Source organism: Rhinolophus sinicus, linkage group LG06, assembly GCF_036562045.2.
Source record: "Rhinolophus sinicus isolate RSC01 linkage group LG06, ASM3656204v1, whole genome shotgun sequence".
NCBI lineage: Eukaryota > Metazoa > Chordata > Mammalia > Chiroptera > Rhinolophidae > Rhinolophus > Rhinolophus sinicus.
Genome location: NC_133756.1, coordinates 89,409,488 through 89,437,225, shown reverse-complemented (window position 1 = coordinate 89,437,225; position 27,738 = coordinate 89,409,488). Strand labels below are relative to the sequence as shown.

The 27,738-nt window shown below is 35.3% G+C and overlaps 1 protein-coding gene across 2 annotated transcripts in view; it reads right to left on the bottom strand.

Annotated features, from left to right (window-relative positions):
- Positions 1-256: 256 nt before the first annotated feature.
- The window catches only part of RDX (radixin), an 84,688-nt gene continuing 57,206 nt past the window's right edge, over positions 257-27,738 (bottom strand). The window contains exons 13-16 of one of the 2 annotated variants that reach the window (XM_019715274.2): positions 24,360-24,602; positions 21,098-21,258; positions 3,374-3,470; positions 257-871 (exon numbers count right to left, since the gene is read on the bottom strand). In XM_019715274.2, coding sequence (XP_019570833.1) covers positions 3,404-3,470; positions 21,098-21,258; positions 24,360-24,602 — 471 coding nt within the window. In that variant the 3' untranslated portion in view covers positions 257-871; positions 3,374-3,403. The remainder of the gene's footprint in view (positions 872-3,373; positions 3,471-21,097; positions 21,259-24,359; positions 24,603-27,738) is intronic. The other variant, XM_019715276.2, reaches the window with a different exon arrangement.

The window sequence follows — 27,738 nt, the reverse complement described above, 5'->3', positions numbered from 1 at the left end:
ACCTTCGAGTGCCAGGAATAGTGCCACCTAGTGAATTAATAATGCGGCTTCACTCCCAGCTCTGCCACCGTACGCCTCAACCGCCTTTCTCCAAACACTGGCCAACTCTAAACTAACACTTTGTGAAATCAGAGAAGATGAGCACCTGAGATGGGGCAGGCAGGCCCCACCGGTCAGTAGGGCAGTTCCTCGAGAATGTGATAGTCACTGTCTGCCATCACCGTGCAGAATCAAGTGGAAAGTAATGCCCCAGGCCGATGTTAGAATATATTTATTGCTACATTTATATACAATTATACAAACAGCCAGGATGGGAAGGGGAGTGTTGCATCAATTTCTCCAGATTTCACAGATGCGCACAAGTAAACACAGCTGTACACCGTGCGTCTGCTCTGAGTTCAAAGCCAAAAATAAGTCACATACATTTTTTGAAAAAGTGGAAAATTCTTGGAAATTCTCTCCATATGTCCCTCCTTACAAGCTAGTCATGCAGACAAAAGTGGGCTCTCAGGAGCTGAGGCCTGCAGGCATCTGTTTGGGGGACAGTGCTTCGAAGACGGGATGCAGTGGGTGCTGGCTTGGGACTGTAGGGTGCATTGCAGGATCCCCAAGCCCTGGCCCGTCTTTCTGAGGTCTGTCCCTGGGAAAGGCAAGCGAGGGGTTTGGAGAAAGACAGGAGAGCAAGAAAGGGAAAACCAACAGTCAACTGAGATGTGGAGAGAACCATCAGCGAGAGCCCTGGATGCGGGAACACGTGTCCATCTGGTTCCAGCTGAGATTCTGGACTTTTGGGGATGTACACATTCAGAACATCAGGCATATCTTGGTAGGACCTTATCCTAAAGCTCGCCATGTGGCATATGCCAGGGGCCTGCATGAAGACATAGAAAGTGAACAGGAAATTTAGGTAAGAAAGAAGAAAATGAAACTTAAGTATTACCAGAATAGGATTGAAATGGACACGACCTTAATTGAAATGCACGTATTTCATAAATAACGTTTAGCCGTGGCTGAGTTTACTACTGAATTATGAAGGGAGATGGATGCTGAAGAAATGCCATGACATACAGATTGCACCAACACAAAAGCAATTCGACCAACTCTACACTCTGAGCTCTGCCCGGCTAGAATTAAGTTTGGTCCCCAAGAGAATCTAACAAACTAGTAGATCTTGCAATTCTCAGATCCAGAATTATAATATGGAGATGAGATCATGGTACAAACACACTCCCCTTCATATAAACTTTTGTGACGTGAATCACAAGAAAAGTCTTTGGGCAGCCTGTGGGGCACATGTGCCCAAAAAGGTGAGCTCACCGTACTTATACCAGCTCCATCTGACCCACCTCAGGCCATTTCCTGACCCAGGGGTCCAGGAGAGAGAATCTTCAAATCAGGTCTAACGTGGCCTCCTAAGCGCAAATCAGCCTAGCCCCTCAGAGAAAGGACAAGGCCTGTAGGCTGAGAGAAAGAAGTTTGTGGGTCTGAATACACCAGACTGCCAGAGGCATTTGGGGCTGATTAGTAATTTGGATGTAGCCTGGTACCTGAGATTGTTGGGCATTCTATCCCTGAAAAACAAAACAACCCCCCACCCCCCAAAACAGCCAGCTATAGCTTGTCCATGGCTATAGATGTTACCTCTAATTCCTCACCACCATAATCCCATAGGCCACAGGAAGACAAGACGAGCAGACACCCTAAAGACAGTGGGAGAAGGATCGGAAAACCACTCAGAAGTCCCTGTGCTTTTTCTTGGGTCAATAACACTATAATCAACTATGGAGAGGCCCAGCAGATCTTCTGAGGCTGCCAACTATGTGACATTTCAAGCTGAAGGATGTGGCGACTGCCAACTCCTTTGATCCTTTAATAAATTAATCTCTGGATGATTAAAAATCTCTGTCATTTGATCTTGACTTTTCTGGTGAGTCATGCAGAAAATTTCTTTTCCTGCTTCTGACAACAATAGCACAGAGTCAAATTCACTCAAAGATTTTGTTCTCAAAAGCATTAACAGATAAAAGTCAGTGATGGAAAACTGCAAAACATCAGGCAAATTTTAATTTGGGGGATTTTATCAATCAGCAAACAAAATGTTACATTAATTCCTGCATTAGAAAAAATGATTTAAAGATGAAGAACTGAGAAGAATATTGTTCATGACAATCTATGGAATACAAGAACATGTTCTAAACAAGGATTTTAGCTCAAGTATCAGGAATAAGACTAACTGGATTATATGAATTCGCAATCAGCTCTACCTTTCACACTGAGTGAGAGTGAATGGTGATGGATATGCCACAAGCCCTTCAGGTGGGTTTGAAACAATGAAGTATTTTGGTGATGTCACGGAATGTCAGAGATTCTTGCATGCCTTTCAACCCATTTCAGACTGATCTAAAATCAAGGCCAAAGAAGCAAATCATTTCTAAAAATTCCCCACCTGAAGTGAACATGCCTGACCATTTTTTTTTCATGTCACATGAAAAACATCAAAAAATTAATAATGTTATAATGGACATTTATTCTACATCTTAAAATATAACCTCAAATATTTTCACATATAGCTAGAGTTAGGTTTATAGAACTTTGACAGGCTTAATTAGCAGGTTGAGGGAACGCAAGTGAACCCTTCAAGATCTATAGGATAAACTGCATTGCTGTGGTTTTATTTAGAAATGGGATGGGTCAAAACAGTCTCTGCCAAATAAATTAAGGAATTTTAAAACAACCTGTTATCATGGGAATTAAGTTGATCAATGATTTTCAAATATTTCAAAACTGAGATCAAGGCATAGAAATGCATAAAATCAATGCGTTTTATTCAACATACATATTGAATAAAATAATTCCATTGCATTGGAATTCCTTTATTCAATATATATGTATGGCACTTCATTCTTAAGTATATCCGACTTTTTTTTTAAATAAGAAAAGAACCTCATGGCAGCACACAAGTGTCATACGTGTGAGCTTGCCCCATAATACTGTACACCCAGAGGGTTCTTTCACAAAGGTAAGAGAACAGCCTAGAGTAGCATGTCCAAACATTCACCAGGACTACAGGTAAAATCTCAGTTTAATAAACTCAGACCTCAAAATTATTAAACTGAAGGAAGATGATTTTGACTGGCAAAGAGCCAAAGAGATGTAAATAAATGAGAAGGAACCTGGAGGGGTGGAATTAGCTGCTGTAATGGTAGGGGTTACTCTGGGTCAGCTCCTTTGACTGAGAATCCTCTAGACTAGGTAAAGGCTCTGGGCTATGGGTAAAACACTTCAGGTTTTACGGGCTCCTGCCAGCATCTTGGCAGTGAGAGGCGTGGCAGGTCTCATGGGAAGGTGGGCTGGCCTGGCCAGGTGTACTTACCTCATGTGGTAGCAGCCTCCTTCCTAACTGTTACATTTGCTTTATGCTGTTTTGGCAAGAACGCATCTGGAACAATGCATACAGTTTGGGTCCCCACCTTTCAAAAGAGACATCGAGAGGTTAGAAAGCAGTTAGCAAAAGAACACAGACGGAAGCCAAATAGTACGGAATGCCAGGAGCACAGCCACCGGGGCTGTGTGGGATCTCTGAGTGACTACAGTGCCAAAATCATGTCCTTCTTAATCGTTAACTTTTTCTCAGTCCCCTTTGGAATCTCCATGATTCCAACATGGAAATAAGAATACCTTTAAATCTCCCTTTAAACAGATGTTAGAATTCTAATAGCTGCTGCAACCCAACGCAAACTGAATAGTTTCACAATAATGGATCTCAGAGCTGTACACATCAAAGCTTTGTATTAGAGCAATGCTTAAGATACATTTTACATTTTATTTGAGTTCTCTTTTAATTTAGGCACGGTTAAAATGTCTTTCAGGCACCAACCAGACTTAGGGACCCAAAATACTTTGTGGTGCCTACTTTGAGATCAACAGTTGGCAATCCTTGAATCAGCAAGTTCTCAATGTACTATAGCTGCAAACAAACAAACAAACAGTAAAAACCTCTCCTGCAGCCATGCTGGCTTTGCTGTGGTTAAAGAGAAATTTCAGCCCTACTCTCTCTGGTCTGTTTTCTTCAGCTGACTCATCTGCGTCTGTCAGATACAGTCCTTAGAGCTACCGAAAACAAAGTCACAATTCACTCTACAGAGAAACTGCTAAACCAGCCAAGCTTATCCATGTGTCAGTTCTCTGAGTGTAGAGAATATTGTGTACAGTATTTTTTATGCTCGTGGGTTAAGCAATTAGAAATGCAGTTACTGGCAATTTTTATCTAATAAATCGGTTATGTACAAAAAGGGCATCTGTTGTGCGCTGTTTCCCATGGAAACCATGTTATAGATGGTAGTTCAGTTTCCAGGCAGCTTACCCATAATGAAAAACTGAGTCTTTGCAGTAAAATATAGCAGAAATCCAAATTTGTCAAAGCTAGTAATAAAGGAACATAGAAACAATGAAGTTTATTAGAAGTTTTATAATTTTTCTTTAATGCTTGAGCTTAATGTTAAACTGGGCAGAATCAATTAGATGAGTAAGTAGTACTTGAAATTTAAAAATATTTTAAAGGGAATTTAAAGTATTTTCCAGGACCTGGAAAATTAGCAGAGCTGACACTTTATTGTATCAACTGTCACTTGAAAATGTATTGCTGTATATTTTTCCTTAGTCACCAGCACTATTCTCACCATGATTAACTGTAACTGAGGTAGATTTATACTCATAAAGGAACAAAAGGAGAAGGAGCATGGAAAAGAGAATGGTTTCCATGAGTACACTGAGAAAATATACAAAAGAAAAAGGAGGATGGGGGAGTAAAGTGGATAAATGTAAGGCACGAGAAAGAAAACAGAATTAATGAGCGGTTACAGTGATAACAGAGGAAATTACGTGCACACATTTACCTAAGAGAAAAAGAAAGAAATCAAGTCAGAAATTTCCAAAGTGTGCCACCAGGTGGCAACATGAGATTAAAATAACTTGGTTGAAAACAGCAACTCTGTGAGGGGGAATATATAAATAAATCAGAGGGGCTCGGGATTCATGGAGTGCCCAGCCATTGGTTAGGACATATATCACGTTGTCCCAGGAATGCAAACTTGGTTTAACATTAGAAAAACCTATCTAATTCAGTATGCTAACAAAGAAACAAAAAGCACACACACATATTATCTCAATATATACAGAAAATGCATTTGATAAATTTTAAACCTTTTTATTAAAAAAAAACAAAACTCTAGCAAAACAGACATATGTATATAAAAGGAAGTTTCATTAACCCAAAAAAGGACATGTACCAAAACCTTACAGCACACATGTGGTGGCAAATGTGAGAAATGTTAGAATTCCTTTTAAATCAGAAATAAGAGGCCACTTATGTTTAAAATTGTATTGGAAGTTTCAGTCAAGTCAGTAAGATAAGAAAAAGAAGTAAATCTTATTTGGATTGAGAAAGACTGAGAACTATCATTATTTTCAGAAGATGACTATTCATGTAGGAAGCCCAAAAGACTTCAGAGATTTCAGAAACAATGAGTCAAGCAAGGTCAGCAAACAAAAATTAATTTCATTTCTATACACCAGCCGCAAAGTTTTAAAATGTAACTCTCAGAAGATAGTGAAAATAAGATGCTTAGTAATAAACCTAACAAAAGAAATATATTACCTTAACGCAAACATTTAAACAACTTTACTGGAAGGTATTAAGGTAGACATCAACAAATGGAGAGAGAAAACATATTCATGACCAGGAATACTTAATGTTATACAGATGTAACTTCTTCCCAAATTAATCTATTACTACATCTCCAACCAAAAGTGTTTTTTTTCCCCATGTAATTTAAGGGAAATCCTAAAATTTACATAGAAGAACAAAGGGCCAAAATCAGGAATTTATTATTAAAACATGGCGGGGAAACTTTTAAAGAAAACACCACCCAATATTAAGACTCATCATAAAGCTAAGGGTAGAGGAATTAAGACAGAATGGTTGACACAGAGACAAATTGACCAGTGGAACAGAACAGGGACTATACATGTGCACACTTGATATTGGTAAGAAGTGGCAATGCGATCAGTGGGGGAAGGATGAACTGTCAAACTATCAAGACAACTAGTCATCCAGATAGGAAAAAACAAAACAAAACAGCTATATTGTTTGCAAAAACTGGGATAATCCAAATGTCCATCACGAGGGGAATGGATGAACTGCAGTGCATTCATAAAATGAATATACTCACAGCTGTGAAAATGAATGAGGCACTGCTATATTCATCAACATGGTGTGGGTGTAATGAAACTATATAGAGTTCACATGCATGCAAAACCAGACTATATTGCTTGTGGATACAAACAGTAAAAGTCAAAGAAAAGGATGATGTGATAGAGGAGGAATACAAAAGCCAAAGTTACTGGGAGTGTACTATTTTCAAAACTGATACATGAGTATCTATTATATATATGTTTTAATATATACTCTATATAATAATATATATATTCCTTTATTTATATTTCAACGCACACATCTTTCCCTAATACTGTTGTAAAACAATCTCCAGTTTTTAAGCGTTTATAACAGAAATTGATGGAGGAAAACTACTATAATAAACAGGGAAATTATAAATTTGGTTCCAATTAGCACTGGTCTTTGAACCATTAGAATTTTGACTGTCTCCATGAAATCATCCAGGTAGAAAAGTCAATAGTTACTCTAAGGACACCAAGGAAAAGAAGCAACCTTGTTATTCCCGCAACGTTGGGCACCCTCATCTCTAATAGTGATTCTCCAGGTCTGGTCCCAGAACAGCATCAGCCTCACCTGCTGAAAATGCAAGTTCTTGGGCCCCACATAGATTTACTGAATCAGAAACTCAAGGAGAGGGCCCTGCAATCTGCATTTTAATGAACTGTCCAGGTGATTCTGATGCAGGATTTTGAGAAACACTGCTGGAAGTTTTTCAAATGCATAAGGAAACCTCTTCACTCAAACAAGACAAGATCTCCCCTATGATCCAATCAAAATTACAGACAGCTGAGAAAACCAGACCACTGGCCTTCGGAAGACCATGACTGTTTTTTAAATCCTTCAATTCAGAGATCAGCAAACTATGGCTTGTGGAACAAATCCAGCCTCCCCCCGGACCCCCCATTTTTGTGGAGACCATGATTTAAAAGTTTTTACATCAGAAGTCGAATATTTCATAACAGGTAGAAATGAAATAAAATTCAGATTTCAGTGTCCAAAAATAAAGTTTTATTGGAAGGCAGCCATGCTCATTTATTTACATATGCCTACAGCTGCTTTCGTACTAGTGTTGTGTAGTTGTGACAGACTATTTCTCCCACAAAGTCAAAAATATTTAATATCTGCACCTTTACAGAAAGTTTGCCAACTTCTGCTTTAATTTGATAATTAGAATGTAACAATCTAAAAGCAAAATATAGGCAATCATAGCGATATTCTCTTAAAAAGTTTTCATTTGAATCCTACAGGCAAAAATCTAGCAGTTTCACGAATCGTAAGGAAAGTTAAATCAGATCCTTTTTATCTACAAAGTAAATAACCCACACAGAGGATCTGGAAAATGTTATTATGCTGCTTTCTCTCTTCAAATTAAGTGACAAAGAACTGACGGTAAATTTTAATGCAGTACCATATCACATTTAGTTCTGAAAACTAACTTAGCAATCTCCTCCCACCAACATTTATTCAGGTGGTTAGCTTAAGCTGTAGGCCTGTCTGGAACGCTGCACATGACCGTTATTTCTCAGGCCTCACACTGTGGCCACCTTCCTCCTTTCCCCAGGCTGGAACTCCTCAGGCCAGAGCCTCTTTCCTTTGACCTTCAACCTTGAATTTTTTCCAGATCAAGTTCAGTTCATATTACTGAAGACATGCTCACTGAGTTCCTGAAATATTTTATTCAACAACTATTGGGTAGCTGAAGAATCCTATTTTTATCCATATCCATCTTTACCTCTTGAATTTCATCTTCCTCCAAATTTCTAAGATCCGTTGAGCAGAGACCCTTCTTTTGATTTCGAGGGCTTTAACACAATAAAAAGAAAAGGATGCTTTCTCACCAGAGTATTTCCACTCATGTATTCCCACTTAAAATCTTTAAGCTGTATTCACTTTATCTTGAAAATGAGAGAACTAAGCTCTTGACAGTTTGGTGATACTAGCCCACACAAAATAGTTGAATTAAGTCTGGTCTTCAATTTGGTGGGCTTTGATCTCCCTATGTTCAACTTAATATTTAAAGCATTCTTGTTTGGCCTCTAAATTAATGGGCACATTCACTTTGAATTATGCAGACAAGCAAATCCTCCACAGGGCACTGTCATGTAAACATATCTCAATTGGAAAGGTAGTTTTGTAGTCAAGAGTGGATGCACCTCCAGTTCAAAGGAAACCAAAACCCAAATGTGGACTCTGCCCCTATGGTTGCTTTTGGCCACGTTACTGAATTGCAAAGTGCAAGAGCGCACCTGCCCTCAAGGAAACCTGCAGCACTTAGGACATCTTTGTGTGGATTAGGAAAAGGTACCCCTTTCTCCAGACAGGCAGCTCTGTGTAGCCCCAGGGTACACATTTGTGGAGTGGAGGACACACTAAATTTGTACTTCTGTCTTGAACTTTTGCCCCTACATTTTTGTGAGTGCTTGTGACCTGGCTCTGTTCCGACTTCATCTCACACACCATTCTCCTCTGGGTTCACTTAGCTCTGGATATACTGCCCTCCTTTCTGTTCCTTGAACAAAGTCAAGCCCTTTCTTGCCTAAGTTCTTTGCATATGCTGTTCCCTTTACCTGGAATTCTTTAAAGCAAAGACTATAAATTGGTGTTGAGTGAGCCACTTGTGGAAAGCAGATACATTGCTTGGCTTGCAGAACATTTTCTAAATTAAAAAAAACACAAAAAACTATAGTAGCTGTCATGTAAAAATTGGGAGATTTCACATAAAAATTACATTTCAACTTAAGTATCTAAAGCACTACTTTGGATGCTTTTTAAAAATCCGTTCTGGCTTATCTTGGAAAAGTACAAGCGTGGGCCTACTACCTCTGGGAAGTTGGTGGCTCCCTAGACAGGGTGAGATCCCACACAGCCCCACCCAGGTCCGGGGCACTTGCCTCCCTCTGGCGGCTGCATCCACTATCTTGATTTCAATACCAGGAGAAGGAGCTAGCCTTCTCTTCTTTCAGGTGGCTGCTTACTGTTTCCCCGAAAATAAAACCTACCCAGACAATCAGCTCTAACGCGCCTTTTGGAGCAAAAATTAATATAAGACCCGGTCTTATTTTATACAAGACTGGGTCTTATATAAGACCGGGTCTTAATTTTTGCTCTAAAGGACGCATTAGAGCTGATTGTCCGGCTAGGTCTTATTTTCGGGGAAACATGGTATATGCCACCTCTTCACAGACTGTTTCTGACTTTCCTGTCCTAAATTATCATCCCCATATTTTCCCCAACTCACTCCCTTGTTTCTTTCACAGTATCAAGTTGATATAAATTTGCTGCTTTTTATAGGCTAAAGATGGCTGAATTTTGGCAGTTTCACGATTCAGTCTAATACAATTCACAACTCTTGTTTTGCTTGTGTTTCATCTTTCTATAGAAACTAAGTCCTTCAGGATGAGTCCTATTCTCAGTGACAAGGACGCACACATCACCTGGCAGGCACTAAAATACTTGGATGAATAAATGAAGACACCTTCCACCAAGAAGAGTTCCTTAGCGGCTCCAGAACATAGAGAAAATCCATTTAACCTATCCTGTGGTCTCTAGAATTAGCCTAAGTTATAAGTGGACTTTCCTAACCCTCAGTCCAAGGCCCTCAGGCTTGGATCTGATTCGCTAAAAAAAAAATGGACTAATCATTTATTAGCTGAGGAGAGGAAGACTGAGGCAGGACGAAGTTATGGGGCTGGGATCCTGAGTTGGGTTTGACATAGTAAGTTCGAGGTGCTTATTAGATATCAAAGTGGAAATTTCAGGTAGGTAGTGGATATATAAGTTCAAACTTCAGAGGAGAGGTTTGGCTGGAGACTTGCAAGTTTTCAGCATACTGATGGAACACTGGATAAAGTCACTAAGAGAGCCAAGTGTAGACAGAAGGCCTGGGCCTTGGGACACTGCAATATTAAGAGGTTGACAAGAGAACCTCACTTATCCATAACACAAACATAAATTATTTGTCTACTGGGAGTAAACTGTAAACCATTCACTGCTCAGGACAGACCATGTCTCTTTTTATCTCCACATACTTAGCACAGGGGCTGGCACACATGCTAATAAACATATGCTGAGCAAGACCTTCTAAGAGAATAAGTAAAATCTTTAAAAGGCAAACAAAAGACATTAAAAATGAAATCCAAAGGACTTGGGTACAAATACTAATACCCACAATACTGACAGATGACCAAAAATCATTATGAAAACAAAATGACAGAAATTACTGCTTATTAACACCTTTCATATGCCAGGCTGTAAACAAAGTATCCCATGCACGTTAGTGCAGTCAATGCTCACAGGATCAATAGTGTTACTCCCATTTAGCCGATAAGGAAACAGGTTCCAAATGACTGAGTGGCTTCCCCAGCTAGTAAGTGGCTGGGCCATTCTAATCCAAATCTAGTCCTCCAAAACCCATGCAATTATCTGTACATTGTGCTGCCTCACATCTATCCCAAACACTCTCTGAATACCAGACTATGTATTTAATTCGCCCTGCACTGATAAAACCTGGATCTAGCATTTTCTGTAAAAAAAACCCTAAACATTTGCTGAAGCAGTAGGAGAATCTGGGAAAGGATCCCTGTAGACTGAAGAGAACCATGAGACACAGAATCTGTAATTTGACTACTGAAATACCCAGAAACACTATGCAGAAACAGATGGCAGGCATCAGCAGCACTCACTGGACAGCTGAAAGAGCACATATTACTATTTCAAAAAATTTTTAAACACATACATCACTTATGTAAAAAATAATTTCCTATATTTTAGGAATGCCTAAGATATATTAGGTTGGTGCAAAAGTAATTGCGGTTTTTGCAATTATTTTTAACCTTTTAAATCGCAATTACTTTTGCACCAATCTAACAGATAATCTTATGTAAAGTTAACCCATCCACTGGACTATAACACAATTTCTTAAAGAGGATAAAACACAGCAGTGTTTGTACAAGAATACATCACAGTACTGTTTATGATAGCAAAGGATTGGTAAAGACGTTCATCAGAAATTAAGTATTCATGTATTTTTATACTGTGGTATTTTTGTACTGATATATAATGATTTCAAAACACATACCGTTCAGTGAAAGAAGTGCAAAACCGTGTTTACAGAATGCTATTAACTTATGTAAACAACAAAAAGTACATAGTATATATATGCATGCTTATATAGGTAATCTCCAGAAGGAGGCACAAGTTGAAAACAATAGTTACCTCTGGGGAGAGCTACGGACTAGAGGACAGAGAAAAAAGGCTTTTTTTTTTTTTCATTCAGTGTTATACTAGTCAATTGATTGAATTTTTTCATGTTTATATAAGAATTTTAATAATTTAACCAAGTTTTTAAAAATAAGGCTTTGGCCATAAAGTAGCTAAGTATAACCTAAAGCACCTTTAGTATTTGGTAACTTCAACACGATACCAGAAGCCAATGAAAAATATACTTTCCTAAAAATATTTGTAATTTAATACCTACTTTTCTAAGTTTTTTAAAGAAAAAACAATTTTTTTTGAGCGCAGCTGGAAAAATTTTTTTAATAAAAAGGAGGTAATTTGGCAATTATTTTAATGCTTAGAAACAATCTCCAAAGAAAAAAAATAACTCCCCCCAAATCTTAAATATCCCAGTTTTCTGATGCTTTGCTATGATACAAGCTATTGCTATTATAAACTTAAAAAAATTAACAATTAACAATTGTTTGAGAAGAAAATTCTACCCACACTGTTTGAGGCAAGGGATATCCTGATGTTTACTTGAAGTAGAAAAATCATTTGTAATCAAATGGTTAGCTTAATAGTGAGTTAAATACAGTAGTTAATAAAAAAGGACATAAGAAAACTTTAATATTAAATTATGTTTCAATATTGGCTATTATACTATAAACCATTATTAATAAGGTTTCTTATATTCAATAGACTCTATTATATAAAGAAACCAGATACATTTATACTTGATATTAAAGAATATCAATTCCTTAGTGGCAGAGGACTTAGTTAACAAATCTAAATTACTAGCTAGCCTATCTAGTGATTAATTTATACCTTTTGATGCTAGTTAGCACCTACTAAACGACTTCTCATTTCCCTAACTCCTGCACATTTTATATCAATTTTTCTTGTTATTTACTACTTTATATTCTAGATCTTAGTTTGGGTCCATGTTTCAACTCCCTGACTTAACTACAATTTCCATGCCATAGTCATAGGATCTCATCCGTTTCTCATAACTCTAACGGTGTTTTGCATCCATAGCCATTGCTCTGTAGATCACTGGAAGAATGAATGGCTGTATGAATGTATATGTACGTATGTATTAGTCTTATTACTTTATGGGAAAAAATCCATGCCTCCTTGTCTCCCATTCAGCATTGCTTTCATAACATTATGAAACTGAAAACCTTTTAAATTTCTAATGTCTAAGAACTAAAGCATAACAGATCGAAAATAGGAGGTGGTAGAGAACATTTTCTTACCTGTAGACATCACATTAGTTATCTAGAAGACACACTTGCTTCTAGTCTTCCTAATGCTTGAGAACATTCCAAAAATATTAATTTCAATAATGTCCTCTTAAGATGCAAAACTACTTTTCCAATGAATACACTGTCTATACATTTTGATGCAAAGCCTTTGATACAGTCTATGTCCCTCCAACTCATTGTAAATATCCCTAAAATATCAGCTTATACCAGAATGTAATGTGGCCCAGTACATGAAACTATAATATAAACTATATAGATGATTAGGTTCTGGGTTCTAATTCTATGTTTTATACTGCTTGGTACTCTAGTTTTTACAAAATAGAGGTATTCTCAGGATATTTTAAGAATGCATATAAACTAACAATGACTTTATTTTATTTTGTACCTATCAAAAATATTTTTTCATACTTATGATCAACTTTTAAAAGACGGTTGTATTTCTAGGAGAAAAAAATGATAATCAATGTAAAGGTTCTAAGAAACTAAAATGAGCTACTATTAAGGACTATCTACATATTAGCAGTTGTTATATTTTACAAAATTAGTAGGAAGGAAAATCACCCACTTGTAACTTTGATTACCAAAAGATTGTATTTACCTATATTCAAAAACTTTCATGGCCTAAAACTTTCATGGCAAAAACTGAGAAAAATACGGTTTAAGGGATTGTAAAGAGGAAATAAACAAAAGAGGGGAAAAACCCTAACATATCATTTGGGCATAAGTATGGTTCGTCATACCTCTAGCGAAAGCTAAGTAGATGAAGCAGAATCAAATATGATCAACTTTTAAAATCTATAGGTTTTCCAAAGTAACTTATTCAAGGCTGTCACAGCCACTGAATAATTGTGTGTGTATTTTGAGATAATCTTCACTGAGTTGTGTTTTGGTGAATATAATCCCTTCATAATGATCTTTGAAGAACTATTTTTCTAACTCCTTAAAAACCTGTTTTCAAAACACCCTTCATGTTTCTTCTAGTCACAACAATGTTAGGATCATCTGGGAGCAAAAGGATATTAATAGAACTGCTGTTAGCACACTCTGCAGTGATAGTTTTTAAACTATAAACAAGTATTAATAATTCAAAGTACATGGACATTAACTCTTGGTCAGGCATTACCTTTTGGGGAAGATAATACATCTGGAATCTAAGTCTAAATCTGATTCCAGAGAAATGCTCTGAGACAGACAACCTAATACAGAATTATGAAACTGCTTATAAAAACAAGAGTATAAGAGAATGTAAGATCTGGAATTAGACCTCAGTATCCAATGCATATTTTCTTAGATGTCTTTAATTTCTAGTTCTTTTTGTGTCACTGAAGAACCCATCCAGCAAAGGTCAGATAAAATATAAAACAGGCCTTAACTCACAAAACAGGTCATTTGGAAAATAAGCAGAAGAAAAAAACATTACTACACATAGCAAACATGAGAGCAAATCACATCTAGATATTTCCTTTAAATTCTCAGAACGTAGTTAATGCAATTTTCCCAGGACCACAGCCTTTCTTCAAGCTAATTACAGAATACGTAGTTCTTCTAAGTTCTCTTTATCCTCTGCACTTTCTAGTATACCTTAAATAGCAGCATGAATTTTCCTTTAAAGCTTATTGTTCCCTTCTGTAACTGCACTCCCAAAGGCATCAGATGTCTTCTCAAACTAAACCACCTCAGTACAGGATTTAAAGGTCCATAAATTTCTGATCCAACCTACTTTAGTTTTACCAGCCTAGAGTCAGTGAACAGTGAATCACATTTTCTATTCCAGTCAAGGCAGTCTACTTTTCATCTCTTGACTCTAACCACTGTACACAATACCCCTCCTGGTCTGCCTCTTTTTAGTAATACCTTCTTCATCAAAAATTATTTTTTCTCTTTAAAACACATGAAGGCTAAAAGCACAGGCAATAAAAGAAAAAAATAGATGAATTGGACTTCATCAAAATTAAACATTTTTGTACATCAAAAACATGAGTGAAAAGGCATTCAACAGAATGGGAGAATATGTGCAACTCATACATCTGATAAAGAATTATTTGCAATTCATACTATTTGATATGGAATATTCAGAAAATATGAAGAACTACAACTCAATAACAAAAAACAAACTCAATTAAAAAATGGACAAAACGTGAATAAAAACTTTGGCAAAGGAGATATACATATGGTCAATAAGCACAAGAAAGATGTTCAACATCACAGAGAAATGTATCATAGGGAAATGCAAATCAAAACCACAATGACATATCACTTCATCCATTAGGATTGCTATTATCAAAAACAAACAAACAAAAAAACAATTGTTGGTGAGGATGTGGAGAAACCGGAACCCTTATGCACTGGTGGTGGGAAATGTAAAAATGGTACAGCTGCTATGAAAGACAGTATGGCAGTTCCTCAAAAACTTAAAAGATAGAATGACTACATGATTCAGCAATTTCATCTGTGGGTATGTACCCAAAAGAACTGCAAGCAGGGACTTGAACAGGTATTTGTACACCAATGTACATAGGAGCATTGTTCACAATTGTCAAAATGTGGAAACAATCCAAATATCCATTGACTGATGAAAGGATAAACTGTAGTACATATATACAATAATTATTCAGCTTTAAAAAATAAAATTCTGATACATGCTATAACATGGATGAACCTTGGAAACATTATGCTAAGTGAAATATGTTAGACACAAAAGGACAAATGAGTCCACTTATGTGAGATACCTAGAACAGTCAAATTCAAAGAGACAGAAGTAAGACAGTGGTTAGCAGAGACTAAGAGGGAGGAATGGGGAGTTAGGTAGTAGTTGATGTGTACAGAGATTCTGTTTAAGATGATGAAAAAGTTCTAGAGATGGATAATGACGACGGTTGCACATGTGTTAATGAATGTATTAATATTAGTGAACTGTACACTTGAAAATGGTTAAAATGGTAAATTTTATGTATATTTTAACACAATAAAAAAAAAAAGAAGATTCAACCGAAAACAGCTAATGCCATTTAATTTCTCAACATTTAATACAGATTATTATGATACTAATTATACTTGAATGGTTTATCAGTTGGGTATAAAATACTCTTTCTATATAAAGTTAGAATTTTTTAAATTTGGCACTTTTTTTAGGATATCTTTAAATACTGACCAGAGTTTAAAATCTGACTTATGAAATGAAAATTAAGTAATTTATCAGACAACAGCATACTTGAGAAACTATACTGTGCATTCTTATTCTCTCCATCACTAACTCTGCTCTGTTGATCTTCTTTATGTTGCAGTAGTTTCTTTCATCACGCAAGTGTATATTTTATCCAAAATAGCTAAAATTTTAAAGTGCATTAAGTATTTAAATGGAATGATGGCATATAGAATTCAAATGCTAGACTTGAATCACAGACTTTTCAGTATAAACAACAGGAACAGGAGGATGGAGGTACTGCCTTATGAGTCTAAGACACATGCCATTTCTAGGTCTAACACAGAAGATAAAACATCATAATTTAACTTGTAAAAAACTAAAAGGGGTATTATGGCATATATTATAACAGCGCAAGAATTTCATATAATAAATCCATGTTTTATCAAAAGGAACTCTTCCAAGGATAGTCACATAAATCTCAGACATTCTGATCCCTATAGTATTGCCACTAGGAAGATGGACATTAGGCTATATAAACTTAATAAACTAAAACCAGTACCACTATTTTTAGGAGCAAACTAAATGACATGCATAAATATCAAAGAATATTTAACTTTTGAAATCATTCAATGTGAACAATTAGAACAGAATAATAAAAATAATAAATTACATGGATGGAAGCAACTGACTAGATACAAGTATGGAGGAACCTGGGCATACAAATAACACGAATCAACAAAATGGTACTTCCATTTCAAAAGAAATCTGGTATTGTAACAGATACCTGTTTCCCTGAAAATAAGATCTAGCTAGACAATCAGCTCTAATGCATCTTTTGGAGCAAAAATTAATATAAGACCTAGTATTATATTATATATTATACCCAGTATTATATTATATTATATTATATTATATTATATTATATTATATTATATTATATATTATTATATAAGACTGGGTCTTATATTAATTTTTGCTCCAAAAGACGCATTACAGCTGATAGGCTGGCTAGGTCTTATTTTCAGGGAAACATGGTAAATGCAAATGATCTAAGAGCTAAGATAAATTAAGATTTGAAGTTCCACATGTTAAGATAGGCCATAACAAAGGGTCACAGTCATTCTGATCCTGCTTCTATATCCCAGAACATAGCTGGTATTTAATAAAAATGTACTGGCTATCTGAAGATCATTAAATAAGAACCTGGAACCATTTAGTAGCTAGGGAAGTCCAGAGCCAAACATAAAACTGAGTTTAAAAGATGTGCAATAGGGTAATTATCTCAGTCATGATCTATAACCTTAAAATTCTGTGGAAAAGATGGCTACTCAACTCCTAAGTGTGTATGTAACCTGAAATCAGAAAACTCTTTACCATAGAGTTTAAGGGAGCTGTCAAAACATAGAGGCAACAAAGCCAAGAGTTACCATCTTTCCAGAGGTAAAATGGCAGCTCTTCAAAATCGTGAAAGATAGGCATATTAAGAAGTAGGTCTACCAGGAAAAAAATGGGAGTTAAGGTTTAATTGGAAAAGTCAAGGATGGAAAGGTGATAAATAAGCTTTGACATATGACACACTATTGTTAGCCAGGTTTTCCTGGTTACCAGTGTAGAATTGTGAGGAGTCCGATTGCCTTGACATTTTACGAAACTATCAAAACATCTGCAGAATTCACTGAGCTTTTGAAATGTCCTAGAATACTGTCATTCTACATGATAAACCACATCAGAATATTTGATATATAAATCTTCTAGTTAAAAAGTACAGAATAAGAAAATACTAAAGTTCTGTTCACTTAGAACAAACTCAAGAGAGCAACTTGTCTACCAGTATAACTCCGTATTTACATGTTTTCCCTTATTCTTATTTAGGATATCTAAGCTTTGGTTTACTAATCAATTCAGCAAATTTAATTCCTTATACTTCAGTTTTAAGCTTTAGATTTAAAAAAATGAATTGTTTTATCATGCGTACATAGAATGGGATGCTCTGGGATCTAAAAAGTTTTTATCTTCACTTCTAAAAACATCACAATCAACAAGGTAATCAAAACTGAGACAGTAAGTGGTAGGCATTTATTTTTAATCAGAATACTAACACTGAAACTCCTTTCTAATGATAATCAGGAGTGAGAGTTCCAATACAGTCTAAGAGAACTTTTTAAGTAATTCTAGTTCTTTCAGAAAAACTCTGATTAGATATAAAGCAAAATCTTCTGAAATTCCCTTTTCTTTTCTGACTCGATCAGGATAAAGAAATCACTACCCGCCTTTGACAATGGAAATGATAAAGTGAGTTAAATATTGCTATAAACTGAGAAGATAACTGGCTTTTCCCATTCTTAGATTTATCGCTTGTTTATTTAAGAAGAAAAATCTTAATGTTAAAAATTAGTAGGAAGCTTTTAAAAAGACAATTTACTTCTAGATTTATGGTAACTGCTCTGTAACATTGCTTTAAGAATATGTACTTAACTAAATGCATTTAGTATACTGTTCTTTAAAAAACATTAGCCTTTTAATAGTGAGATTAATCAATGACAATGAAAGTAGCTTCCTTAGGAAAAAGAAACTAAACAATATACAATAAAGGCAATGGCTGAAAATCCTAAATGATTTCTATTATCAAGAGAGTTGATTTAATTTAATGATTGAACTTTTCCACAGAATTAACAACCACCATTACTTCCATTCAAAAGAGGTATAATTTGGGGGAAAGAGTAAGTCTGTGAGGATTTTGAAATTTTTCCTAACCACTTATCATTTTTAAGATGTGATGATTCATGGGTCTAATAGCGATTGTAATTTTCAGGAAATGTACCAAAAAATCCATGTTAAATAACAACAGTGGACCTTAAAGGCATGAGCTTTTGTCACTTTATTGTTAACCAATGAATGAATGTTATCCAAAATTATAGATGTAATTGTAACTTAATTGTACAACACAAAATTATACTAATGGTAAAAAGCCTGGTGGAATTTACCAAATACTCATTAATATACTTTTACATTGCTATATGAACATGTGCTCTCAACTGCTAATAATAAAAGTTATAGTTGGTTTAATCACTATGAAAACCCATATTGCAAATAGTTGTTCCTGTTTAGAAAAATTCACACAGCTTTAAAAATGGATTAAATCCATTTTAATCCTAATCTACAAACTGATTATAAACAGCAAATATAACTGGTAATTTTTCAACACTGATATCAAACTGATGTAGCAATGGTAGTGCACACAATTCAAAATGATGAAAATTAATAAAAATCCAATGGTAGTCCAAGTTTTCACCTGTTGTGGTAATTGCTTTAATGTTTTGGAAAAGTGAACACATGCTTTAAACCATGCATAGTAGGGTTCACCATCTATTCCTGTAATGTGCTGCAAACAGAAACCTTGTCTTGCACAGGGATTTGAAGGATGTGCACAACCACTGTACAACAGTCGCTTCAAGGCTAACCAGTTATCTCTTGTCCTACAAAGTCCAACAAATATATATTAAATGCCACCTTTCCTTTTCATAATGTCTGCCCAGATTAATCCTTTTAAAGTCAGCAAAATCAAAAAAGCACAAGGGATATTTTCAGACACAACTTGAACCTACTGTGTATGAAAAATGTCCTAACAAAATGGCAATTTTAATAGATAAATGTAAATTTGAATGCATAATACCAAATGGAAAGTAGCTGAACCACACAGAGAAAACAAGGCTTTCCTTATCTCCAAATCCAGATGTTTTACAATAAAGAAAATGTTAGAACATGTGACTATTAGAACATCTTTCACACTGGAAAGATTTCTTCATAAGATATAATTCAACTTAATATAATCTAAAAATCATAATTTCTAAAATAGGATTAACAAACCAAATTTAAGTACTCTTATAGAGACTGAAAAAAAAATAAGCACAATGATTTAGGAACCAAATATGCTAACATGATTATGTAACAATTATATCAAGAAATGAAGGTATAGACACTCTTCATATACTACAAGGGCAATATCTCTCTTTTACACACACACACACACACACACACACACACACACGCCCCTTCCTTAGACATTCAACACCCCTCCAGAAAGATAGTATACCAGTGAGAGCTTACAATTTTAATACAAATAAGAGTCCCACAATTCAACTCAACAAAAAGGCAGTTAAAAATTTAGCACTCTAAGATATTCTGAAAGAAAAGGAAATCTCAAAAATATCCCTTCATGACTGAAAGCATCACTATGTATTATAAAACATATAGCTTACACACTCCATTGTGTTTGAACAACCAGTCATCGCAGGTGTAGTAGTGAGGTAGTATTACTGTCCCCTCATGGGACTGATGTTTTCATATGCCACCCTTCCAGGAAGGTCCAGGGTTTTTCTTAATGGTTATAATCAATTACCAACAAATGTGTATTTCCTTTTATTAAATGTCTGTTTGTCTAAATTAATCTATGAAAGAGGAAAACCTTTTAAATCTTTCAGAGAAAACTGTTATCTGCAGGTAGTGTTTCATCAGTAAAGTCTCCTAGGAGCTACTACCTGCTGTGTAAAGGAAAACAGAAGATGAAACACCAATCAATTCAACTGTCAAAGATGACTATAATCAAGTAAACAAATACCAAACATACAATAATGTAATAAAATTTATACTTTTCATGATTCACAGCTATCTTCTTCTACATAATAATCAAAGACTGCCCACCTGTGTGACCTGCCCTCACCTTGAACACTGCCAATGATCTGTTTGGTGGTTGAATTATGGCTTATGGGCATGGCAAGATATGGGAAGGGCACACTGAGAAAATATAATGAGAGAGAATGTGGAAATACATGCAGGTATAATAGGGAAGGGGCAAGGGAAAACAACCTAAACACTCATCAAGTCACCATCATCCTTTAAAATGTACAAAGTGCTTAAATCACACATACACATTTGTCAGACATGATCATTAGTATTAATCTTCAACAGAAAAAAAAAATGGAAAATGCAAAATGTGAAAGGAGGTGATGGAACACTGTTCTCCGTTCCCTGGCCCAAAAGAAAACCAGCATGATATCACACTGCCTTTATGTTGAAGAGCTCCCCTTAATAAATATGTCTTTCAGCCACGACAGTCAAACTGGTATAAGTGCTTTGGCAAGGTGGGATGCATTCCATCACATCTGCAAAGGCCTGCTTTTCTCTGTTGGTGGTTCAGCTTATGAAGAACATGTATGCAAAAATAACAGTTCTCACATTGCTTCAAACTCATCAATACGTTGCTTTGTGTTGCCTTGTCGAATCTGTCGCAGAGTCTTGTATTTATCACGGCCTGCTTTAACATTCTCAGCATGAAGAACATCATTTTGTGTTTTCTTGCTTTCATCTCTGGCCTGGGCTAATTCCGAACTTAATGCCTATGTTTGAAAAATAAAAAAGTACGACAATTATTTTTTCTTACAAAAATACACATAAAAGAAATCTGCTTTTTGGTACATTAAAGAAAAAGATTTCAAAATGGAATTTTTAAAGTGTGTAAGTTTGTTTTACTTTTAGTTAATGGTGGGGATAGATAGGGATTAGGGAGGAATACCCATGGCTTTTCATCTCTACACCCACCAACAATAGTGATTTAGTGTATTATTCTAAATTTCCTTAACTTTCTCACAATACTTGACATGACTTAACAAAAGAGTCAATGTAGCTGTTACAGAATAATGTTAATGTAAGATCTAAAATATACACCATGAGAGAAGCTTTCTCCAAAAGTCTTACTGTATTTATTACAACTATCACCTCATTTTCTTGTCTTTATTAATATCTAAAGATTTCACCAATTAAAAAATTAGGGAACTTATCTGGAAAAGTCTAAGAATATTAATTTCTCATTTTGATATAATTATGTAAGTAGATCAATAAATAATTCAGATTATGTAATGTGATACAGGTAGCCTGTTAAATTATCATTGCTTTTTAACGTACACTTTACTGTTTAAAAACTAAATTCATTTGTTTTTTTTAAACACAGCATTAAAATATTTTCGCTTTGTATTAGTTTCAGGTGTGCAAACCAACATAGTGATTAGATATTTATAAACCTCACGTGATAACCCCAATAAGTCTATTACCCATCTGATGCTGTACATAGTTATTACAACATTATTGACCATATTCCCTATGCTGTACTATATATTCCTGTGGCTATTTTTTTTTAAATTATACTTGACATTCAATATTATATTAGTTTCAGGTGTATAAAGTAGTGGTTAGAAGTTTATATAATTTATGAAGTGATAACCCCGGTAAGTCTAGTACCTATTTGACACCATACATAGCTTTTACAAGATTATTGACTATATTCCCCATATTGTACTTTACATCCCTGTGTCTATTTCGTAACTACCAATGTATACCTCTTAATTCCTTCTTTTCCATCACCCATCACCCAATCCCACTCCCATCTCCCAACCATCAAAACGTTTTCTGTATTTATGAGTTTATTTTGTTCTTTAGATTCCACATATAAGTGAGATGATATGGTTATTTGTCTTTATCAGTCCGACTTATTTCACTTAGCATACCCTGTAGGTCCACCATGTTGTCACAAATGGTAAGATTTCATTCTTTTTTATGGCACAGTAATATTCCATGGTATATATGTATCACAATTTCTTTATCCAATTGTCTATTGATGGGCACTTAGGTTGCTTCCATATCTAGGCTATTGTAAATAACGCTGTAGTGAACATAGAGGTCCATATGTCTTTTTGAATTAGCGTTTAGGATTTTTCTGGATAAATACCCAGGAGTATAATTGCTGAGTCATAAGGTAGTTCCACATTTAATTTTTTAAGGAACTTCCAAACTGTTTTCCACAGTGACTGCACCAATTTGCAATCCCACCAACAGTGCACCAGAGTTGCCTTTACTCCACATCCCCACGAACACTTGTTTGTTGATTTAATAATAATAGCCATTCTGACAGGTGTGAAGTGGTATCTCATTGTGGTTTTGATTTGCATTTCCCTGATTAGTGACATTGAACATCTTTTCATATGTTTATTGGCCGTCTGTATACCCTCCTTGGAGAAACGTCTATTCAGGTACTCTGTCCATTTGTTAACTGGATTATTTGGGTTTATTTTTGGTGTTGAGTTGTATGAGTTTTTTGTAAATTTTGGATATTAACCCCTTTTCACATCATTGGCGAATATCTTCTCCCATTCAGTAGAAAGTCTTTTCGTTTTGTTGATGGTTTCCTTTGTTGTGCAAAAGTTTTTTAGTTTGATGTAGTCCTATTTGTTTATTTTTTCTTTTGTTTCCCTTGCCTGAGGAGATATATCAGTAAAAATATTATGGTTAATGTCTGAGAGTTTACTGCTATATTTTCTTCTAGTTTAATGGTTTTGGGTATTACATTTCAGTCTTTTATCCATTTTGAGTTTATTCTTTTATGTGGCGTAAGAAGGTGGTCCAGTTTCATTTTTTTTACATGTATCTGTCCAGTTTTACCAGCACCATTTATTGAATAGACTGTCTATACTCAAGTGTATATTCTTGCATCCTTTGTCATAAATATAGGGATGGATTTATTTCTGGGCTGTCTATTCTGTTCCATTGATCTATGTGTCTGTTTTTATGCCAGTACCATCCTGTTTTGATGACTATGGCCTTGTAGTATAGTTTGGTATCAGGTGGTGTGATACCTCCAGCTTTCTTCTTTCTCAGGATTGCCGTGGCTATTTGGGGTCTTTTGTGGTTTGATATAAATTTTAGCACTATTCGTTCTAGTTTTGTGAAAAATGCCACTGGTATTTTGATAGGTATTACACTGAATCTATACATTGCTTAGAGTCGTATGGGCATTTTAACTACATTAATTCTATCTTTGAGCATGGTATATACTTCCATTTATTTGTATCTTCTTTAATTTTTTTCAATATCCTATAATTTTCTGAGTACAGGTCTTTTACTTCCTTGGTTAAATTTATTCCTAGGTATGTATTTTTTTTGATGCAATTGTAAATGGGATTGGTTTCTTAATTTCTCTTTTCGACCATTCATTATTGGTGCATAAAAATGCAACTGATTTCTGAATATTAATTTTGTATCTTGTTACTTTACTAAATTCATTTATCAGTTCTAATGGATTTTTTAGTAGAATCTTTGGGGTTCTCTCTATATGGTATTACGTCATCCACAAATAATGACAGTTTTACTTCTTCCTTTCCAATAAAATACTTTTATTAATCTTTTAACATGAATCAAGCTATCATTAAAGAATAAATTATTGGTTAAGGCCTGATTACAAGAGGCTTCCAAACATTTGCTAATGGGGATATACAACGGAAGAAATGAAATGATGTGCCTGTAGGCCAAGCACTCACAAACCAATCACAAGGCCAGCTAGTGCTAAAGCTTCCAAAAATCAAATGTTCTTTTTAATAAGTCTGTCTTGATAAATGGGGAAAATGCAAGCTGTATTTTAAATATGCATATAACTGCAAGTTTTAAATACCTGGAGTTGCTTCTTAACACGCTCATTTTTCTGTGTTTCTGTTACACGTTCTTCCTCACTTCTGTGGTTCATTACCCCGTCATTTGATAATTCAGCACTAGCCTCAGCATTATTCTCATCATGTTCATCGTGCTCATTTTCTGTTGGAGGAATTACTGGTGGTGGTGGAAGTGGAGGGGGGGAAGACATCACAGTTTTTAACTCTTCTTTGGTCTTTTCCAAATCTTCCTGGGCTGCAAAAGCCTGAACATTAAAAATAAGTTTATCAGCAACTTACTTCAAAAACTGGTCATTAAAAGAATCAAGTTATCCTTCCTTCCTAGCAAAAGCTATATTGCAGGGTAATGAAAATAAGCCCGACTGATGAAAGCTCTGTTGTTATAGAAGAATGTCAGCAGGTAGCAGTGATAGAATTAAAAAACATTACTCTGGAAACCCTAATAAAATGATTAATTCTGGCAAGGTTTATCAATTGCTGCTGAAACTGTTCTGCAAATGGTTGATGAGAAGTGGATATTAGTATAATGCCAAAGGATGCCATACCTAATAGATTACATTTTAGTCACAAAAGGGAAAATGTAACCAGCAATTAAGGAATCAGACTATAATTACTCTAACCCAAAAGTCAATTAAAATCACTAATGGTGAGTTAACTAGATATTAAGTGTCTTCTGATATGCTAAAACAGTAAGCATTCAACATCCCCAATTATTAGGGTGATCACATTGTGCTGGTTTGCCTGGAAAGTTCTGTTTTACACTCTTGTCCTGGTGTAATTATTAATAACACCCCCTTTCACTTTCAAAACTACTCCAATTTGAATGATAAATTATATGGAAGTCTCACTTATGAGGTGTTGTAGCCAAAAACTTCTAACTTGACTCCTTCAAGCTTTTATGTCTAATTTTCACTTTACAGAAATACTGGTAATAAAAAGACAAGCTGAATAAGACCATGGAAAAGCAACTAGACAAATATAGGAAGGAAAATCTTCAAGTCCTTTCAATAAATCAATATCATAAAAAGAAGAACTGTCCTACCTTAAAATAGACTTAGAGCAAACACATACAATGCAAAGTCCTACTTTGGACACTGGCCTAGCAAATTAGCTATAAAAGACTTTTGGAGTCAACTTTGAATACAGTCTGCCCAGAAATAAACCCACACATATATGTTCAATCAATTTATGACAAAGCTGCCAAGAATACACAGTGGAGAAACGACAGTCCTTCAACAAATGGTGTTGTAAAAACTGGACAGCTATATGCAAAAGAAAAAACTAGACCACTATTTTATACCATACACAAAACCATAAAACTCCTAGAAGAAATCATAGGCAGTAAGCTCACTGACATTGGTCTTGGCAATGATTTTTTGGATTTGACACAAAAAGCAAAGATAAACAAGTGGGAATACATCAAAGTAAAAAGCTTCTGCAGAGCAAAGGAAACCATCAACAAAATTAAAGGCAACCTATTGAATGGAAGAAAATATTTGTAAATCATATATCTGATAAGGGGTTAATAATATAAAAAACTCATACAATTCAATAGTTAAAAATAAATAAACAATCCAATTAAAAATGGGCACAGGATCTGAACAGATATTTTTCCAAAGAAGATATACAAATGGCCAGCCGGTACATGAAAAGGTGCCCAACATCACTGACCATTAGGGAAATGAAAATCATAACCCAATGAGACACCACCTCACATTTGTCTGAATGGCTATTATCAAAAAGATAACAAATAACAGTGTTGGTGAGGATGTGAGGAAGAAAGAACCCTTATGAACCGTTGGTGGGTGTGTAAATTTGTGCAGCCACTATGAAAAGCAGTATGGAGACTCCTCAAAAAATTAAGTAGAATTATCATAGGATCCAGCAATTCTACTTCTGGATATTTATCCGAAGGACACAAAAACACTAACTTGAAAAGATATATGCATCCTATGGGCACTGTAGCATTATTTGTAATAGCCAAGATATGAAAGCAACCTAAATGTCCACTGATGAATGGATAAAGAAAACATGCTGTGTGTGTAGATCTACACACACACACACACACACACACACACACACACACACACACACGGGAATATTATTCGGCCATAAAAAAGAAGGAAATCTTGACTTTTGTAACAACATTGATGGACCTTGAGGGCATTATGCTAAGTGAAATAAGTCAGACAGAGAAAGACCAATACCATATCACATACATGTGGAATGTAAAAACAAACAAAAACACAGAGCTTATGGAGAGAGAGAACAGGAGGGGGTGGGTGAAATTCAAAAAACGGGTTAATAAGTACAAACTCTCAGCTATAAAATAAATCACGTGGATGTAATGTACAGCATTATGACTACAGTTAATAATACTGTATTGTATATCTGACAGTTTCTAAGAGAGTAAATCTTAAAAGTTTTCATCACAAGGGAAAAAGTTTATGGCTATGTATGGTGACTAATTATGGTGATCATTTTGCAACAGATACAAATATGGAATTATGTTGTACACCTGAAACTAATATGTTATATGTCAATTATTTACAAATTTAAAAATTTTTTGAACATCGTCTAATGTTAGATGAGAAGAAAATTGACTAAAATGAGATAGTAGGTACAATATGTAACATATTTATGTGTACGAAACACATATGCAAACAGGAAAAGATCCTGAAAGGACAATGCACTAAGGTGTTAAAACAGCGATCCTAGTTTGTGGGAATGTGACTCTGTGTGAATTTCCTAATCTCTACAATTCATAGGATTTGCCCCTGTGATACATTATTTTTTTATTTTTTTTACTATTAATGCTGCATGTCTGTTCTTCTTGTCTTTTTCTTTTTATTTATTTATTTTAATTTATTGGGGTGACAATTGTTAGTAAAATTACATAGATTTCAGGTGTACATTATTTTTAAAAGTTTATGTGTCTTGGGGCGGCCGATGGCTCAGTTGGTTAGAGCGTGAGCTCTTAACCATAGGGTTGTCGGTTCCATTCCCATATGGGCCAGTGAGCTGCACTCTCCACAGCTAGATTGAAGACAATGAGCTGCCAGAGGGGTGGATGGATGGCTTAGTTGGTTACAGTGCAAGCTCTTAACAACAAGGTTGCAACTATGCACACCTTTGGGTGTATGTAAAAAGTTTAACTATAGTCGCATTTCAGAATTCATGTTATTTAAAGTTGAATTAAACTCTCATTATCTAATATTCCCCACTCCTCCAACTAAACTCTGATTTTTCACTTGTGTGCTTGCTATTCCAGACAATAGTGGTTTCATCTACTTATTAGAAATCTCAGTATCATCTTCATTGGATCCCTCTAATTCAACCTTATATCCAATCATTTGCTTGCCATACCCCTTTGAGTCTGCA